The sequence below is a fragment of the Carlito syrichta genome, unplaced genomic scaffold (genome assembly GCF_000164805.1).
Source record: "Carlito syrichta isolate Samal-C Ts95f unplaced genomic scaffold, Tarsius_syrichta-2.0.1 Scaffold100616, whole genome shotgun sequence".
Classification (NCBI taxonomy): Eukaryota; Metazoa; Chordata; class Mammalia; order Primates; family Tarsiidae; genus Carlito; species Carlito syrichta.
Window position 1 is genome coordinate 443,505 of NW_007044712.1, and position 20,708 is coordinate 464,212.

Consider the following 20,708-nt stretch of genomic DNA (forward strand, 5'->3'; position numbering starts at 1 on the left):
TTGCTAAGGGACTGGAATAAGTCATCCTATTAATTGGTATCTCCATTTTTCTCACTGCTAGGGTAAAAGGATTTTATTATTTTGTAATAGAAGAACATTGTACCCATACAGAATGTAACTTTTGAGTAAATACATGACCCTAAGGAATTCTCTCCACCAGGAACCTGGTATCCATGCCTACCTGATTTCTGATCAGGTAGAATTTTTCTTGTGCAGAGGCCTATTTTCTAAAAGTCATTAGGTTACTGAGTCATTATTTTAAATTGAATATTGAAAATACTTCAGCAGTATTATTTATAGCATAATCTCTAATGGAATTGAGTCCTGTCATAGAAGCTGCTTTTCAGTTTATAAAGATAACCAGAAAGCACAGCTGGACAGGTTGTTTGAAAATTCATTTTTATAATCTGTTTCCCAGCTGAGACTTTGGGGGTCAGGTTTTTGCCAGAAGCAAACTTTCAGGGACTGTCATTAAACACCCGAAGAGTAAGATTTCTAATGGCAACATTGACACGGTGTCTAATGATTTCCCTGCTTCCAGGCATTGCTGTAATAAAGGCAGCATCCATTTTTAGATTCCTGGGGCATATTTTATGTTCATTGGAGGCAAAGGAGGGGGAAGGGAGCCACTGGCATACTCCATTTTCTCAAACAAAACGTTAAACAGTGTAGACCACTATTTGCTCGGTTAGAATGATTTTCATCTAAGAAAATAAACCTGTAAAAATATGAAGAAAAAAATCTTGATTATTAAGTAATACTGCTGGTCTTTGTGGTCTGATTCTAGAAAGTAAAAGACTCTTAAAAATTTTTAGATGTAGAAGGGTAAAAACAAGGAACACTCTGGCCCATTCATTAAGGAATTGACCAAGATGTCTGAAAAAAAGAAGCACTCAGTACATACTCTCGGGGAACACAATATAAACAGTTAAATTATCCTGGTCCCTTCATCCAAGCCTGTTCTTCTATTGGTCTCAATCCACAAGGGCCTAATTACATTGTCATGATAAGGAAAAGCTGCACTTTGAAGCTCTGGTCCTGCTTATCTGTCAAGTCATTTCTTGAAAGTATTTTGTAGAGTAAGCAATCAGGAAAAGGGGAACTTTTTTGCAACAGGCAAGGAGGAAAGATTTCCAATTGAAATGGCTATTACTGGACATGTTGAGATTTCACTTGATCTGAGTAAGTAAGTTGGCTCATTACTTCTCATCTCCATCATCTCTCCGTTTGGCAAAGATTGTTTTGAAACTCTTAAAAAGGCTTTTAGCTCATAGGTGAATGTGTTCCAATTGGCTTGTCACTGACGCATTGCACGACTGGATGGAGAATGTGTTTCTGGAGCTCAGTAAATAAAACAAATCTCCAGGAGGGGACTTAGTTTGAATTGTTTCTGAAAACAAATCTGGCCAGTTTCAGCTTCTAAGTACATGTTATTAGCCAACATCTCTTACCTTTAAACTGCTCTTGCTTGTATATTGACAGGACCAGGTGAATCCAGCTTAGTCAACAACTAACCACCAAATGAGGTGCAGTGAGTGAGTGTTTTTTCCAAGTTAAAAACACAACCTGGGGGCTCAACATATTAGGCATTCAAACTGCAGAAATAGGCACCCCAAATTCCCAAGGGGATTAGTTAACCGGCAACTGAACCAAGCGTGAACACACAATGATGCCATTGCAATAAACACAGGTGTAAAGTACATCTCTTGCATAAGAACTCATTAACTCACACCTGCACTTTCTTGAACCAAATAGATCTTTATCTCAACAGTCAAGCAACCTGCACATGTAGCTAAAAGAGTGGACAAATTTATCCCTGCTTTCTTCACTATAAATATTTCAGTCATCATTTAACATCTCTTCATGGTGCCAGGAGACATAGGAAAAAAGAGAAAATTCTTTCTTTTTTTTTTTTTGAGTTGGAGTCTCACTCGGTTGCCCAGACTGGAGTGCAGTGGCCGCTCCCGGTCACCACAACCTTGACCTGCTGGGCTCTGGCAATCCTTCCACCTCAGCCTTCCGAGTAGCCAGAATTACAGGCATGCGTTACCACGCCCGGCTGATTTTTTGATTTATTATAGAGATGAGGTCTCGCTGCCCAGGTGCGTCTCAAACCCACGGGCTCAGGCAGTCCACTCACCTCAGCCTCCCAAAGGCGCGGGACTACAGGCTGAGCCACCAAGCCCGGCTAGAGAAAATTCTTTCTTAAGAACTCATATTCTGCATAGGCATGTGGAAAATTGTCAGAAGATGGCACAAGTAGCTATCATGAGTGAAGGAGAAAAAAGAGTCAAGGTTAATTCCCAGTCTCCTAGATCAGTTGGGGATTCATGGTTCATGTCACCTAAATGGGGAATATAAGTGAATGGGTGCATACAACAGAAAGGGGGCACAATAATCAGTTCATTCCAGGGCCTGCAGTCTTCTACGCAAATAGTGAAGCATCCACTGGAAAGGTACAGTGGGAGACTGGACATCTGGGGTGAGATTGCTGAGTAGAGATTTAGGCAGCACTGGTGTAAATGTGTTGGCTGACTCCAAGGAAATGGAAACTAAAAGAATCAAGGTCAAGAGGGTAACACCAAAACTTGAGGTCACTGCCGGGCATTGAAGTGAAAAGACTTTTTCTTTTACTCCAGACTTCAAGTTAATTTGTGTAGAATATTCATTACTACATTAAGAAAAATTTTTAAGATTTTTGGTTTAAATAAAAAGCAATATGTGAACCTTGCCACATAGATGTGAAATAATGGTTAAATGCATATGTAAACTCTGTGTTGGAGAAACCAGAAATTGAAACATAGATTAATGCTGTTTTTTATATTGATGTTCTTATGTTTCACAGACTCATGATTAATCTGCCAACTACAGAGATGCCAAATATGGTGAACTAGACAGTAATTGTTCTCTTTGGAAACTTGGATTCTTTCATATTCCCTGAAGGAATTTTCCATTTCGTTAAATCTATGACTTCTCAGTTCCAGGTTCATGTTCAGTGGTGGTAGGAAACCTGTCAGAAATGTCTCTTTTTACAAGATCAAAAATAAATAAAACGTGGCATGGAAAAATAACCCATCAACCTTAAACTCCTCAGAGTACCGACTGAGAGCAAAACACTTTTTTTTTCTTTCTTACTTATTCTCTTTCTGTGTTCTGATGATATAATCAATACTTCCTGTCCAAAAAGGCAATGTTCTCTAGTCTTAGAAACTATTCAAGTCTTCATTTAATATCAAGGAAAAACATGCTTCATGTGACAGATGTGTATTTTTCTGTTTCCGTGTCTGAAGGCTTCATCAACTTCTAATGAGAAAATAACTACGGAATAATGTTATCAGAAACAGAGACGATAGGTAACTGTAGTCTTGAATAAGACAATTTAAACATTAGAAGAAAATGAACCCTGCACTAATAAAGTCATATAACCATCTTTTTGTATGTGAGAATCAAAACTAATTTTCCTGTGTTCTCGATTATAAGCAGATTAGCATTTCTTGAAGAGGTTCATTCCTTTGACAGATCTATATTTGAATATCTGATATCTGCTGAGCACTGTTAAAGGTCAGGACAATGTAAGAAAGTCAGGGATCCAGCCCTTGAGGAGATCAAGGTCAATAGGCAGACACTGGATAACCCAGTTGACAAGAAGTCAAGTGAAGCTGTAAAACCGCAAGCAATTTTTCAGTGCCATGTATGTAGACCTTGAAGCAAATGTAGAAACTGAACCATTCCATTTATATCACAGATGCATAAAATTGGAAGATGCTTACGGGTCACCTAGAGCAATGTCTGCCAGGGTTTCTTGACCCTTATTGGCCAAAAAAAAAAAAAAGTAAAATAAAATAGATTTGTCACATACTGTATTCTTCTATATTTATTTTCATTTTTTGCCCACAAGGGCAAAAATGAGTTTAGAATACACAAAAATGCTAATTAAAATTATGAAATTCTTATATATTCTTTTATCTTCATTGGGTTGTCTTACATACACCAATTTGAAGACCAACTAATTCAGACTACCTTCCTTGTTTTAGTGAGGAGAAAACAAGGGAATCACACAAGTCATCAAACTAGTTAAGTGTCTGAACCATGAACAGATAGTTCCCAGGTCTCTTGACTCCCAACATTGTACATTTTTCTTACATAATTTACAGCCATACACTGTACCTTGATCCTATAAGCAAGCAAATAGACATATGCAACAATATTTAGTAGTACTAATGCTCTCTGAGAGGGTCCAAGAGTGGGACTCGTGGAAAACAGTGTAAATGGCACTTCTTTAAACAAAAGATTATTGCTCTCTGAAAAATGGCTCTCTCTGGAAATAATTTACTTGCCAAAAGAATCATCATTTTCCCCAAAGAATCATGGGCCTCCTCATGCTGTTTCCTAAATTTCTTTGCTTGCTAATTAACTTGAACTTAACTGTGTGTCACTTTGTGTTTTTTCAAAACCGTTCTTTTAGCTTGTGTCAAAAAGTGTTGGTTCTAGTTCTTATTCATAATTGCATAAATGAGTCAGTGCAGCCAATCCTTTGGGGATCTTGCCCACCACTGAAGTCTCACTGTGCAAATACTGGAAGGCCATCTTGTGCGCAAACATGACTCACATACTCATCATTATTTTTTTCTAGGCCACCTCCTGATTTCTTTTCAGAGCCCCTTATTTATCTTAGGTCCTAGATATTTTTGAGCATGACCCACTCCATGCAGACCCAGATATATGTCCTTGATTTCATTCATTATTGCCACAGGACCCCACAAAAACATCTTGAATCCAAGGCCTTAGACATGCAACATGGGAGTTGCATTTAATGACTGCTTGCTTTTCCAGCAGAGATGGAAACAGAATGATCAGATTTCATTTTTGTTGAGAAAGAAAATGAAGAATCGTTTTGCCTGCAGAGGGTAGACGTACTAGGTGTTTTATGTGTCTAATTTTAGAAATAAGATATTTATAGCAGTTAGTTTGATGATTAAGCATAAAGTTTATTTGTTCTTTTTCCTATTAAGTTTTGCATTAATAAAAATTGTGATTAATTAATTTTATGTATATTTATTCCCTATGTATAATAGATTAAAGTCCAAAGTGTGCTAGTAAATTGCATGCTTCTCAGACATTCCTACAATCTCCTTTTTCCCTTTAGTTGAGTTCTCTACCTCTACCCCTGAATCTGCACTCTCAAATTTTTCTTGTCTTTTTTTTTTTTTTTTTTGAGTCAAAGTCTTACTCTGTTGCCCATACTGGAGTGCAGTGACATGCTCACTGCCATTGCAGCCTCAACCTGTAGGACTCAGGCGATCCTTCTACCTCACCCTTCCAAGTAGCTGGGACTACAGGTGTGCGCCACCACACCCGGCTAATTTTTTGATATATTGTAGAGATGAGGTTTATGATGAACAGGTTGCCCAGGCTGGTCTCAAACCCATGGGCTCAGGCAGTCCTCTCATCTCGGCCTCCCAAAGTACTGGGATTATAGGCATGAGCCACCACGCCCAGCCTTTTCTTGTCTTTCAAGACCCACATGCCTCTGTATCCTTCAGGAAAACTTTCCCCATTTCTACCTTTCTAGCCAGAAAGAAATCAGGATTCCTATTTTCTTATCACCCACTACATTTCTACCTCATATCAGATGTCTTGTGTACATGTTGTCTCTGTTGGGAAACATAAGGCTGCTTGAGTCTTAGGCCTGCATGTCTTCATTTTTGTGTTCCCCAGATCCATGACAAGTGCTCTGCTCATTACAGGACCTCAGTAGATAAGGGGTAGCATGGAAAGGTGTAGAGGGACAAAAAACCACCTGTCGGGTACCATGTACACAAGTGAGGGTGGTGGGTACACTGAAAGCCCAGACTTCTTTGCCACTGTACAATGTAGCCATGAAACCAAAGACTATTTATATCCCCTAAAGCTATTAAAAAATAATTAATAAATAAATAAAATTAGATAGCAGTTGAGTGAGTGAATAGCAGATTACACCAGCTAACTCATGAAAGTCTGGTACCTTAACTGTAGTATCACTGAGAATTGTCTAAGCTTGAATTACTAGACATGAGGAGCACATTTCTACCTGCCTCCCTTGAATTAAAGGAATTAAAGATGAAAAGAAGGCAAAAAACAATGCGTAAGGGAATAGGCTTAATAGTTGAATCGTACAAATCATGTCCTAGTTTATCTCCCGGTAACTTGTTAAGTAGAAAATGCCATTGCTGAGATGCAGCTGACAGAAGGAGCAGGCAAATGGGAAGAAACAGGTCCTTCTCTCCCCACTCTGGGTTCTAGTTTCCCTCTCATGCTTCATATTGGCAGAGCCCAATAGCTCTGGCAAAGCGGGGCATGGTCTGTAGAGCCAGAGCCAGTAAAGAAAGGTGGGTTTATGATGAACTTCTGCAAAGCAAAAGAAACCATCAAGAAAGTAGGGAGACAGCCCACAGAATGGGAAAAATCTGCCAACTGTATATCTGACAAAGGCCTGACATCCAGGATCTACAAGGAACTCAAATGTGCCGAAAATAAAAAAACCAAACAGCCCCATTAAAAAGTGGGCAAAAGACATGAATAGACACTTCTCAAAAGAAGCTATATGGGCAGCCAACAGACACATGAAAAAGTGCTCAGCCTCACTCATCATCAGAGAAATGAAAATCAAAACCACATTGAGATACCACCTAACCCCAATAAGAATGACCATCATTAAGAAAACAACAACAGATGCTGGCGATGATGCGGAGAAAAAGAAACGCTTCTACACTGCTGGTGGGAATGCAAACTAGCACAACCTCTATGGAAGACAGTGTGGCGATTTCTGAAAGAACTAGAAATTGACCTTCCATATGACCCAGCAGTCTCCCTATTGGGAATGCACCCAGAAGAACTCAAATCATTCTATAAAAAAGATACCCGCACATGCGTGTTTATTGCACCTCTATTCACAGTAGCAAAAACATGGAACTAATCATGCTGCCCATCGAAGTTGGACTGGATAAAAAAAAAATGTGGTACATATACACAATGGAATATTATGAAGCCAATAAGAAGGACAAACATATGGACTTCGCGGCAACTTGGATGGATTTAGAGTCTATCATACTCAGTGATCTATCACAGAAACAAAGAACAGAGTACCATATGTTCTCACTCATAAGCGGACCTTGAACAATTATAATACTATTAGAAAGGGATTGGTAGTAGTGGGAAACTGCCAGGGGAGGCGGGGGTGGGATTGGCAGTTGCAGGAAACTGCCAGGGGAACGAGGGGCACACCTCATCAGCAAGGGTAGCTGAATGATGAACATTTGTATACCTAACCCTGAATTGTACCCCACATCTTTTAAAAAATTAAAAAGAAAATAAATAGGTGGGTTTGGAGCCAAGGCACTAGTTTGATGACTGGCTCATAAGCACCTGGTCCCCTTTCCCCTCTTTCCTGCACCTGAGACTCCAGAGCATTTCAGAGTTGCCTACGGCCCCACGTAATTGCAGCACAGCTAGTCCTGCAGGCGAGGGTATGGAAAAACATGATGATAATTAAAGAGTACATCCATAAGGTAGAGAGCTGTCAACTTCGAATGTGTTTCTATGGCAGAGAATTTTATAGATAATGGATGTATTTAGATGAGACATTTTCAAAATGTGTTTGGCTTGTAAAAGTCAGACTAATTACAGTAATTTGTGAGATTTAATTAATTACCAAGCTATAGAATTATGATTATGTATGCTAATACTAAGGGTCAGATCAATTTTGTTGCTTTATTTTAATTACAGCAGCAAGCCTCTGGTCATATAGACACACTCTTCATTGTTTGTTGTTTATATGACATATCCATACACACAAAACTCAAAAAGTGTTTAGCAGAAACATTGCCCATTAGTGTTCTACTAGAGGCAAGAAAACAAAAACCAATGGTGCGACTAAGGAAGATACCCTCTAATGACAAGCCCAGCCAACTCAGATATGTAATCTTCGTCATCAGATCTCTGGCTATTTCCCTGGGATATCAGAAATGATATTTTCTCAATGACTTAAGATCACCCTAAAACATTCACAGATGGTCTATTATAGGCAGAAAAGCACAGGGAGTCTGTGGAATATTGAATCTCAGCTCTGCCACTTTCAAGGTGACCTTGAGTAAATTACTTTAGGGTCTTACTTGTTTAGTGGGAGTAGGAATGTTCACTTATTTATTAAAAAAATACAGAGTGCCTAACATGTTCCCAGTGCTTCTCTAAGGGTTAGGGACCAATGAATACCCCTGCACTCAGTAAGCTTTGCATTACAGTGTGGGAAGCAGAAAATAAACACATACATATACAAAATGTTAGGTGGCAGTAACTAATATGGAAAAAACAAAGCAGGATAGGCAAATGGAGAATGACGAGAAAGGATAATTTTGACAGAGTGGATAGAGAAGGCCTGTCTGATACTGTAACATCTGAACAAATGTCTTAGAGAAAGAGGAAGTCAAGTGGTTATCTGGAGAGGAATTTTCCAAACAGTAGGACCTAGAAGTGCAAGGGCCCTGTGGTAGAACATGAGTAGTGGTAGTGAGAGGCAAGAGGAAGAATCTGGTAAGAGATGATGTCAGCAAATGATGGAGAGGTGAGAAGGGACAGACCAGATTCTGGAGGGCCTTTTAAGCCACAGGAGTCCGTTACACAGTTTTGAGCCAAGGACTGAAGTGGTCTAACCTTTAAAGAATCTCTATTGCTGGGTGAAAAATCGACTTCAGGGTGCCACCATGTGAGGCAGGGGGGCTAGTTAGGGATATATTGCTATAATCCAGGCTAAAAAATATAGTAGTTTAGAAAAGGATGCTGGGGATGGGGGTGTTGGGACGTTGTTGGGTTCAGAGTAAGTTTTGAAGGACAAGACAACAAAATCGTTGATGTGTAGTGAAAGAAGTAAAGGGTGATCCCCAAGTTTTGGCCTGACCAGCAGAAGACTGGAGATGCTATAAATGACAAGAGGAACGGCAGTGGGAGTGGCTGGTTAATGTGAGATAGTAAATCATTGCAATAAATAAGGCGGTGCAAATATAACAAGCACCATTCCTGGACCACAGTAGGTGTTTGACCAATCTTAATTCCCTAGTACCTGCCTTTTACAATACTTCCCTGTTACCTGTTTTTGCTCTCAGAATGAGTTTATTCACTGTGCACACTCACACCTGCCCTTTTATTCACTACTTCTCCACAGATCAATATATAGGCAGAACAGTTCCACAGCAATAAGAGGGTCAGCAAAACCTCACCCAGAAAAACCCCCAATAGACTACAGACTTGACAGAGATAGATAAATCACATTTTAAATCAATAAAGAGAAATATTTGCTACCAGAAACAGCATGCAGGGTAATCCTCCTTTTGCTATTTTGTTGTTGTTGTTGTTATTGGGTTTTTTTCTTTTTTAATAGAAATTCTGTGAAGAGTAAAGTATAATATCTGATAAGCATTTTTTTCTTAGAATTTTTGAAGACATGCTAAGAAACTGAAAAGTTACAAAAAAATATCTGTGGAAACACTGAAGATAAATTTCATGGTCAAATTTTTTACTTGTTTTTATTCCTTTGTCAAAACCTTTGAAGCATAATGTTTAAAGGAAATAAGTTATATAGATTCTATGCACTTATATTAAGTAAATATGCCTTAGTAATATTTTATCCAATGCTAACCTGAAAAATAGCCAACATGTAAATAGAAGCGTACAGTCTACATATGAAAAAATAAGCTCAGTTCTTGAAAATTCTTCATTGCAGATTCATTTGAAATGTCAGTATTCTGTTCACATATCTCTATACTCTTAAGAATCATCAGCATTTAATTTATGAGTGTTTTTAGTTGGAAAGATTCTGCTGCTTAAAATTCAATTCAATCCCTTTGGTCTGAGTTGAGGAATACTTATATCTTGTGTTTTTCCCAAAGCTCTTCTCTATGCCAAATTTCCCATAATTGATCTAATCTTTAATCCAAAGTAGAGCGTGGCTCCCACCTCTTTCCTACCCCAGCCCTGGGACAATAACAGAGCCCAGGGACAAATAGCACATTTGTCTCAGGGTTTCTATTTCCTTGTCCCTAGAAAGCATCTCATGTGTATGTAACTTCATGTCGCATTTAAAGCTGGTATCGTGTAGTTTGAGATATAAACCCTGAAGCTGGCCAAGGAACAGCTGAAGGCCCACTGCTGGTGGGAAGACACATGAACAGACTTGTTTGCCTTTGACAGAATGAGCCTTGGGTGTGTTCATTACATGATGGCAACCCCAGAACAGAGCACCAAGCCTTGCCAAGGAGTCACACAAGCAAACAAGGACTTCTCTCTCTTGCTTGGCAAGTAGGAGCATTGGCAGGGCAACAAAACCTTGTAGGTGTCTTAGGTTTGTGACTCATAGCTTTTAATACTAACTCATGGTATGACAGGAACCTCTTCAGGTTCCCCTAGGTACACAGTGGAAAGCGACTGTCTTTGAGCAAATATGCCAGTATTTAGTGTAAGATGCAGCAAAGCAGTTGGCACTGGCTATGAAAAACCCAGAGTTGACTATGCAGAGTCTTTTGTTCATGTGCTTACAAATGTAACTTTTCTAACTCACAACTGGGAATCATTTAGGAATCTACATCTCACTTTTATTTACAGTCTACTTCTTAGTGCTTTTCTTTAGGCTTGACCCCACAAGACCCTGTTGAAAGTAAGTAGCAAGATTTACCCAGGTTTCATTGTCATGGTAATTATTAGCAGTTTTAACTCTGCTGACACCCTATCTAGTTTCCAGGTGGGACAGCCCTACCCTTTAACTAAGATGAGAAAGAAAAATTGGTTTTGACTGATCTGTTTTTTAATTTCAGGGATAGTTGCTGTCCTTTTCTGTGGAGTCACACAGGCACATTATACCTACAACAATCTGTCATTGGCTTCCAAAATGAGGACTAAACAGGTAAAAGAAAAAACTCACTACAGTCTGTGTCTCTTTTCTTGGTGTAATAGTTATGTAGCGATTCTGGCAGTATACTCGGAAAGAATTTCATTAGTAAAGGAAGAAAGTAAGCTTAAGGCTTCATTACGGGTGGGATATTTATAGATTTTTTTTTTCCCCTCCAGGATAACCATTAACAATTCTCTTGGTAAGCAAAAATATAGTTATAATAGTCTCTCCCTCCTGAGAGATGTGGAACTTAGCCTGTCACTCTTGAAGATGAAAGGCCTGCATTCGGTAATAATTCACAGTCACTTACATCTAAAAGCATTATAAAGCATGTGAGATTGGGTAGTTATAAAGAGAGAAGGAAATGAAGAAGAAGGAAGTGATGTTTGGTCTTTAATTGGGTGCTTTTGATTCCAAGCAAACTCAACTGCCAGTTGTCACACAAGCAGAATGTATCTCTCGTATGCCAAGAACACATTTGTTTGGATATTTGCTTATGAACTCACATAGATTCCTTCCACAGACATTTGCTGCACAGCCACTCTGTGCCAAGGTATTAGGAATACAAGGACAGATAGCACATGACCCTGCCTTCAAGAGTTTCATTATCAGGTCTATTCATAAGGATGGTGATGTGTAGCAAACAATTATTTACAGTTTGACCATGGTAAGTGCTGTCTCAGAAATATCTGTATAGTATGTTTGGGGAGCATTAGTAGAGCATCCTCCCATAGTTAGGATTGGGAAAGTCAGGAGAAAGTTTCCAGAGATGATGACTGATTTGAAACTTGTAATCCAAAGAGAAGTTAACTAGATTTGGGGTGTAGTGGAGGATGCAAGTAGCAGGAAATGCATTTGAAGCCAAGGGATCAGCATGGACAAAGTTTCTTAAGCAGTCTATTAAAGTTCTGTAAATGGTTCAACATGGCTAGTGAATGGGGCAAGGTCAATGGAATACGGGAAGGGATGAGGCCATAGATATAGCCCAGCTCAGAAAAGGGCATACATACCTTGTGAAGGAACTTAGACTTTATTCTAAAGGTAATGGGATATGACTTACACAACAGAAACGTGTTGTCTCGCAGTTCCAGAGGCCAGAAATCTGAGATCAAGGTCTTGTCAGGATTAGTTTCTTCTGAGGGCTGGGAGGGAGAATCTGCTCTCTTTCTCTTAGCCTTTGGAGAATTTTTGGCAATCTTTGGTGTTCCTTGGCTTATAGCCACATCACCCCATTCTCTACTTTCATGTTGGTTATAGCATTCTACCTGTGTGCATGTCTGCTACCAAATTTCCCCTTTCATAAGAACATGGTCATATTGGGTAAGGGCCCATGCTACTCTGGTATAACCTTATCTTAACTAATTTGATTTTCAATGTCTGTTTCCAAATAAGGTCACATTTTCAGGTGCTAAGGTTTAGGATTTCAACATACAAATTTGGAGTGTGAGGAACACAATTTATCTCATAACAAAAAGTCGTTAAAGGGTCCTAGGCAAAATAATTTTAAGATAATTGGAGTTTCATTTTAGAAATATTGCTCTGGCAGACATGAGGGACATAGATCAATGGCACTTTTATCAGTTAGTTTTGGTTGTGTAACAAACAACCACACAATCTCAATGGCACTTAGCAATATTATCACACACCTACCGGGTTCAGCCACTTTGAGTTGGGTTGGACTAGGTGCTTCTTCTTGTACCAACTGAGCTCATTCATGTGTCTGTGACTTTGTTGGGGCCTCTATTCTATGGTAGACTTGATTGGGGCCCCTTTGCCGCTGCCATGTGTCTGTTATTCTTCCTTGGTAGAAGAACAAGCCCCAGTGTTAAAGAAATTCCATTTCTAGTTGTGTCATATCTCCTAAACATCGTATTGGCTAAAGAAAATTACATGACTCAGTCCAAAGTCCAGGGACCAAGCAGGTCCCCAGTCACAGTGGGAGGGCACTGCAAAATTATATGGCAAGGAGTGCAAATATAGGGAATGATGGAGAATTGAACTGAATGATGCATTCTAGCCCCTAATGCAAATACAAGTAGAGAGTGTTCTAGAATAAACCTGACAACGCTAGGACAGCTGATTTGACTTGGAGCAGTGGAAGTAGAGAAAGCAAAAATGACATCAAAGCAAAACCTGTAATTGGCCAGGAATCCCAAAACAAGAATTCTTGAAGTCTCACTTTAAAGTTCTCCAAAATAGCTATTGCTTTTATCCCTCTCTGTTTGTCATATCCCAAGTCCAGCAGGACCTGACCCTACCTTTGCCTGACCAGGGACTCTACAAGGTCACCCTTTCCCTCTGCCCATCACCTCAAATGCCTCAGAGGAATCACAAGATACAATTACAGAAATTTTGAGGACCTTTGAGTGAACCAAAAAAACCAAACCAAAACAAAAAAACTGATACCAATACCCATAAGCCTCCAATATATAGCCTTCCAGAATCCTTTTAATTATGGATACTACTGACATTCCCTAGGGTTTAGAGAGAAATGTCTTGGGCTGCTTTTTTTGTGACCTCTTTTGGTTCTCTGAGCATTTGTATTCTGGGAAACTGAACCCTGTTTAGGGACTTGCACTTTTAAATCTCCTATCTAGACTGCTCAGCAGAACTTCAAAGATAACTCATCTCATGGTGAGACAGCAGCCCAGCACCTAGGGGAAACAGAGCCAAAATCAGTGCCCACAGCCTTCTGTTCTCCTTCAGAATGCCTTGACAAGCATTCCCTGACAGGCTGCCAGCATCCATTTTACAGCATTCTCCTTTAAGGAAGGAGATTTTTTTTTGAGTTGGAGTCTCACTCGGTCGCCCAGACTGGAGTGCAGTGACCGCTCCCGGTTACCGCAGCCTCGACCTGCTGGGCTCCGGCAATCCTTCCGCCTCAGCCTTCCGAGTAGCCGGAATTACAGGTGCGCACTACCACACCCAGCTGATTTTTTGATTCACTGTAGAGATGAGGTCTCGCTGCCCAGGCGAGTCTCGAACCCGCGGGCTCAGGCAATCCACTCACCTCAGCCTCCCAAAGGCGCGGGATCACAGACTGAGCCACTGAGCCCAGCTAGGGAAGGAGATTTTTACACGTTCATTCTTGAACATCTAGATAAAAGTGTGCCCCATCTCTGTTCCTCATACTGCCCTCATTCCTGGATACGTGGATCATAGCAAAAGCTTAATGAATGTTAATTCCCTTCCACTTCTTTTCTTTCTATTAGGATCTGTCCTTTTCTGCTTATTTTCTATTTTCTCTCTCATAATATATACATACATAGCATATATATGTGCATATTTATGTTTACTAATGTATCTATGCATAGATATACACAAACATATCCCACTGTAGTATATAGAGTCTAGGGCCTAGTATATAGAGTCTTTGAAAGTAGTGTCATTAGAGGTCCTTGGTCACATCTGCACAAGTGTAGCAAGAAAAGTTCAAACTCCAGGTGGGATATCAATGACAAATTATAGAGACATGCCGAAGCACGTATGGTAGAGGTTACTACCGTGATCTCTCTGAAATTGAGAAAGATTTGGAAAGCATTCTGTGACATCACATGATTCCATCACATGATTCTACATCTCCCCGCGTTGTGTTCACACTGTCAATAGCAGGAGTAGCAGCAATGCAGCCTCTTTACCTCTGTTCCCAGGATGGTTTAATGAGTGTTAGGAAGCCAATAGTTAAGTCTAGGGGAAATCCATGTAAATCAACTTTGGGTTATACAATTCAAAGATGATACGATTTACAAAAGAGTTTTATTCATCAGCTGTGTCTATACCAGTTAATCAAATATCTATATCTGGATACCAAGGCTTTTGAGAACTACTTATTCTGTCTGGCTTCAAGAATTAGAGTGTCTCTTTAAAATTAAATTTTTTTCCACTGTAAGATATATTTTGTAAATGATACTGACCCTTCGGATGTAGGTGATTAATTTTTGCTCCAACCTATGAAAAAAACACATAACATCACTATGTGTTAGACACAAAGCAGCATAATAAAGACACTGTGGTGCTGTTACCCCCATAAAGATTTGTATTTTGAATAGCAAAGCATCCTATTAAAGAGTATGTGACCATATACAGGAGTTTCTTTCGCTAGACTTGGAGTAGCTTGTTGCTTTAGGGTGTGCACATCCAGCCCTTAGAGACAGACAGAAGCTGTAAGCCCTGACTCTTGTTCTGGGAGCTGAGCACTGCTGGTGATACTCAGATGGATACCCGCATGCGATGGTCTGTAACCTGGAGCTCTTTCTCAGAGCCATCCAGAAGACTGTGCACAGCCCGCATGAACCCACTCGTCTGAGCTACCTCCCACCCTCTTCCTTCTCCATCCCTTTACTCTCCAGGCAGGCCTGGGAGTTTGATATCTGGGCCAAACTCCAGGGTGTTCCCATCAACTGTCTTGACCTTGCCTGAAGCTGACTTGCAAAACCATGTACTTCCTTGCCATCCCTTTTAACTAGAATTTCTCCTTCCCCTCTCGCAGGTCTCACTTAAAAATTATTTCCAGCCGGGCTTGGTGGCTCAGCCTGTAATCCCGTACCTTGGGAGGCTGAGGTGAGTGGATTGCCTGAGTCCGCGGGTTCGAGACATGCCTGGGCAACTTGGCGAGACCTCATCTCTACAATAAATCAAAAAAATTAGCCGGGCGTGGTAGCGCGCGCCTGTAGTTCCAGCTACTTGGAAGGCTGAGGCGGAAGGATCGCTGGAGCCCAGCAGGTCGAGGCTGTAGTGGCTGGGAACAGCCACTGCACTCCAGTCTGGGCGACAGAGTAAGACTCCAACTGAAAAAAAAAAATTATTTCCAACAGATATCCATGGGTGTATGATGTGAATGTAAATAATTAACATTGGTCGTGCATTAACATGTACAAAGTACTTATCTCATTTACACTCTTCTTACCTTTCTACCTAAGAGGTAGCTCTTCTTATGATCACTAATGACCTTCATACATTAAACAAATACTTTTGGAGAACTTACGTCGTGCCAGCCACTGTTCAAGGTGCTAGGGGTACAACAGTGAACAAAAAAGAATTTCTAGTAGAGGAACTTTATAGTAATCAAAATAAATAACCAAAATATATAGTGTGTTCATGGTAAGACATAGGCCCATAAGAAAGGAGCAGAGGGACCTAGGAGTGTGCTTATGGGAGGAGAGGCAGGCTTGGGGGTTTAGATTAAGTGACTGGGGAATCCCTCAGTGAGAAAGTGATATTTGAAGGAAGTAAAAGAGGAAGCTATGTGGACATTCTGGGCAGGGATATTTGGAAACTGGGGACAACAGATACAAGGGCACCCAGAGGGTGTTGCCTATGCAGCTGGGATGGAGTGAAGGGAGGAAGGAGTATGAGAGACAATATCAGAGCAGTGACAAGTGACAGGTCATGGAGAGACTGAATGAGGTGGAAAAACAGTGCAGGCCTTTGAAGTACAGGCCGGCACACGATATAAGTTTTAAAAGAATGGAAATGCCGTTTGTTAGTGAGAGAACACTGTCTGAGTAACAGGTTTGGGGAACAATCAAAAGCCCAGTGTTGGTTTGTTGAGGTTTCGATGGGTGTTAGTCAATCACGTGGAGATTTTGAGTAGCATGTTGGTCATAGAATGCTGGCACTCAGAAGAAAGAGCCAGGAGAGAAATATAATTTTGAGAGTCATTAGCATGGAGGTAATATTGAGATGAAGTCTCTAAGGAAGTGAGGGAGAAGAAGTCCAAAAACCAAGCCCTGAGGTACTCTAATGTTATAAGAAACCAACGAAGGAGACTGAGAGGTGGTAGCCATTGGGAGAAAGAAAAACCAGGAAAGTACAGTGTTCTAGAAGTCCAAGGAAGAATGTCTCAAGAAGGAGCATGATGGATTATGCCAGATGCTGCTGGAATATCAAGTCAGATGAATCTCACGAATGTCATTGATGACATTAATAAGAACCATATTGGCAGAGTGGCAGAGTGAAAACCCGATTAGGATGAGTTCAAGAGGAATGGGAGGAAAGAAATTGGAAAACTCTTGTATTGACAAGTCTTTCAATGGAGTTTTGCTGAAGAACAGCAGAGAAATGAGGTGATAGCTAGAAGGAAAAGTGAGACCAAAAAAAAAATCTTTTTCTTTTAAAGTGAGAGAAATAACCCTACTTTTGTATGCTGATGGGAATGAAACAGTAAGGAAAAAATGATATATTAGAGGGTTTGCCAGACTTATAAGTAGCAAGTTTCAAACTCAGTTTTCTGACTTTGTGGTTCAAACTATTTAGCCTCTTACTAAATATTATTTGATTAGAAGATGGGATGTTACCAATTGTAGGGCTTAGCATTTATTCAGTAAAACTTGAATGGATAAATGAGTGAATGTTTGATCATCTTTATTATATTTTCAGTTAATTCAGATAATCATTCATTTATCTTATATAGTATTTGATTCCTTTGTGTTTGGAAATCTACCGATTTGAGCACATTTTAATTTTTTTCTTAAAAATCCAAGTTGAAATGGACATGGATGTTTTCATGTATTTGCTTTTGAAAAGCCAAATTCTTTGTCTAGCATTTATGGGCAAATAATAACATCTTCATTATAGTGCATTCTTTCCAGATGCTTATTTTATTTCCATGCCCCCCAGATGATATTTTTAGAGTTTACCACCATTAAATGGAAAAGCAGCAATGCAAAACCAAATTTAAATTTCCAGTAAAAGAAGACAATGGGAGCCAAATTGAATGTTCTGGGCATGACTTTGAAAATTCATGTAAAAATCTGGAATATGGTAGAGGCAAGATAATATGGTGAAAAGAACACTTGGCTGAGCGTCCAGAAAACCAGTAACACATGTGAGCTTCAGTTTTCTTATCTGTAAAATAAATGATTAAACTAAATGACTGTTTTTTAAGGATCATGCTTTAAACCTGCCATTCTGTGACTTGACATAGAGGATATGTATCTGGTTCCTTCTCTCTAACTAGAGTTAGGTAGGGATTACTTGCTTAAAGACTGCAATATGTGGAGATGAGAGGAGAGATTAGAGTTTGCCATTGATCCTGAGGCCTAATAATTAATTATACCATTTTAACTAGTTGTCAAAGCAAATTCAAGGACGAGGCAATCAAAAACCAAAGTCCCTGGTTCCTACTGAGGTGAAATAGTTCATACATAAGGCGGGGTGTGTTTTCCTGGAAAAACTCTCAGCTCCAGAGTGGTTGCAATGGCTTTTTCTAAGACTTCCTACAAAAGAGAGGACAAAACTTATATTGCCACCACACAGTGTCTCAGGGTATGACTGAAGAACTTTCCAGCTTTTTAATTCAAACATCGACTGTGTATGTTCTAAGCACTGCAGAGGTTACATGGCAGGCACCATGCTGGCAGCCAGAGAGACAAAGGCTAATAACACATGATTCTTGCCCTTAGGATGTCTCAGTAAAGCAGGACATACACACTTGCACACAAACATATGTGTGTGCACGCACATACTCACATGCACAGACAACCCCATGTGGCACGTGTTACCATAAAGGGATCCACAACATGTGACAGAAACCAGAAAACTGGATTGCTTACTGGATGTGAGGTGCTCATGGGAAGCTGATATCGGGATTGGGTGTTTTGGAGTTTAAATAATAAGGATAATTAGGAGATTATCATGCAGATTTCATGGGGGATGAAAGCAAAAAGAATAGAATCTGCAAAAACATAAAACTAAGAAAGAACTTGAAAAGACCCAGACACAGAGGTAAACACATTGTGACTAGGACCCAGGATGCCTCAGAGAAGGAGGTAGGGGTGTGTAGGGCCTCTGGTATAGGTATAGGCTGGGAGCAGGTAAGGGAAGCATGAGAGAGAGAGAAAGCTGAGAACTAAAGCAGAGAGGTGAGTTCACATGGACCTGTTAGTGTCCACATTTGGGGAAATTCTATCCTATAAGTATAATAATTGCTTAAGGCTGTTGGCCATAGAGGTAATGATAATAATCAGAATTCTGCCATATAAAGATAACCACGATAGCATCACTTAGGAAAGATTAGACAATAGATTTTTTGGAATTAGTAGTATTCGTGTGGTTTTAAGGGATAGTTATGAGAAAACATGGTGAATTACTTTCTATGAATGACATCAATCTTAACACTCACCATACTTCCTTTTAATAAACAATATGCATCTATGACATCTAAATTTATCTTAACCTTCTGTGGCTCCAGGCATATTGTTGTCCTTTCTAACCTCTTAGGATGTTGTGGTCTATATGAAAAGTTTATGGAAATTTACTGTCTGGTTTTGCCTAGAACTTAGAAGCTAGATAAATTCTTGCTGAATTAATAAGTAAGTTAATGAATGAATGAATTATGACCATGAACATTCCAAGATAAAAAATAGAGAGGAGAAACAATATATGCTAATAAATGGTTTTATTTAATTTTGATATGATGCATTAATTTAAATTTAATGAGTTGGATGCATAAAGCAAATGTCTAGGGTAATCCTGAGATATTGAAAGAAAGATCAAGTACAATTCCATTACTTGTGTGAGTTTCCTGCAATGTGTCTCTGACTTATTGATTTGCATTACAGTGACTTTTGATTATGGTTTTGTGCATTTTTTTTCTCCATCGCTTTTAACAAAAGCAGGCACGTTTCATCCCAGGTACCGGTTCCGAGGCACAGTGGAGAAAGATTGTCATGGGCAACAATGCCCCTGCCTTCCTGGCATCTGAGAAGATCAAAGATATCTTCATAAAGCATAAAATTGCCTCTTTTTTTATTACTCTAATTACATTTCTTTTGTCAAGATTTCTACCACTTTTCTTCTTCTCTTCATTCAAAATATCTTTAAAAATACCATCCTGGAAGGGTTGAATTTATAAATGATGGCGAAGTGTTTAAATTTCTCCTTAGCTAAGCTGGTGATTCTTTTCAATGAAACTCATTATATTGTATAAAGGACATTTAGTAGTTCAGCTAATAAGTGCTCCCTTTTAAATGCTAATGAGAGTGGAGCTCCCACATCGTGGCAAGAACACACTGCCCAGAAAGAATTATTGTCTGTGAACCCCTCCTCGAGAGCCTTACTCCACTACCAACCTGCGTCATAGTAAGGACTTCAGTTGGCTATTTGTTACACTCAGTAGTGAGTACCTCTTATGTCCCAGGTACTGGGGCTCACTGAGAAATAAAGATAAGTAAGACATGAATTGTGATTCTTCTTGAACATTTTTCATGTAATTTTTTTCTTTACTACTACCCTGGGAGGACCTTAATAGGTAAAGCCAAGAAATGTGTTTTCTTTTTTCACCAAAGTGTTGGTGCTTATCTCATCTTCTATTTCTTTTTTTCTTTTTGGGGATGGAGGGTCTCACTCGGTCGCCCAAGCTGGGATGCAGTGACACAATCACGGCTCATTGCAGGCTTAAGTGATTCTCCCACTTCAACCTTTTGAGTAGCTGGGACTACAGGCATGCACCACCACGCCTGATTAATTTTTATTTTCTGTAGAGACGAGATCTTGCTATGTTGCCCACATTGGTCTCAAACTCCTGACCTTGGCCTATCAAAGTTTTGGAATTACAGGCATGAGCCACTGTACCTGGCTACTATCTCATCTTCTATTCTGTTCACCTCTTTACCTTGTGACAGATATTTTATTCTATCTTGCCACTGGTGGTTTGCTTTCTCTAGAAATCATCAGCATTCCATGTAGTTAAGAGTAATTGAGAGCCGGGCTCGGTGGCTCAGCCTGTAATCCCGCGCCTTTGGGAGGCTGAGGTGAGTGGATTGCCTGAGCCCGCGGGTTCGAGACCCGC

General features: G+C 39.8%; 1 protein-coding gene across 1 annotated transcript in view; it reads left to right on the forward strand.

Annotated features, from left to right (window-relative positions):
* SLC9A9 (solute carrier family 9 member A9) overlaps positions 1 to 20,708 on the forward strand; it is a 621,198-nt gene that overhangs the window by 293,390 nt on the left and 307,100 nt on the right. Inside the window, exon 9 of the mRNA XM_008064167.1 lies at positions 10,842 to 10,930. Coding sequence (XP_008062358.1) covers positions 10,842 to 10,930 — 89 coding nt within the window. The remainder of the gene's footprint in view (positions 1 to 10,841; positions 10,931 to 20,708) is intronic.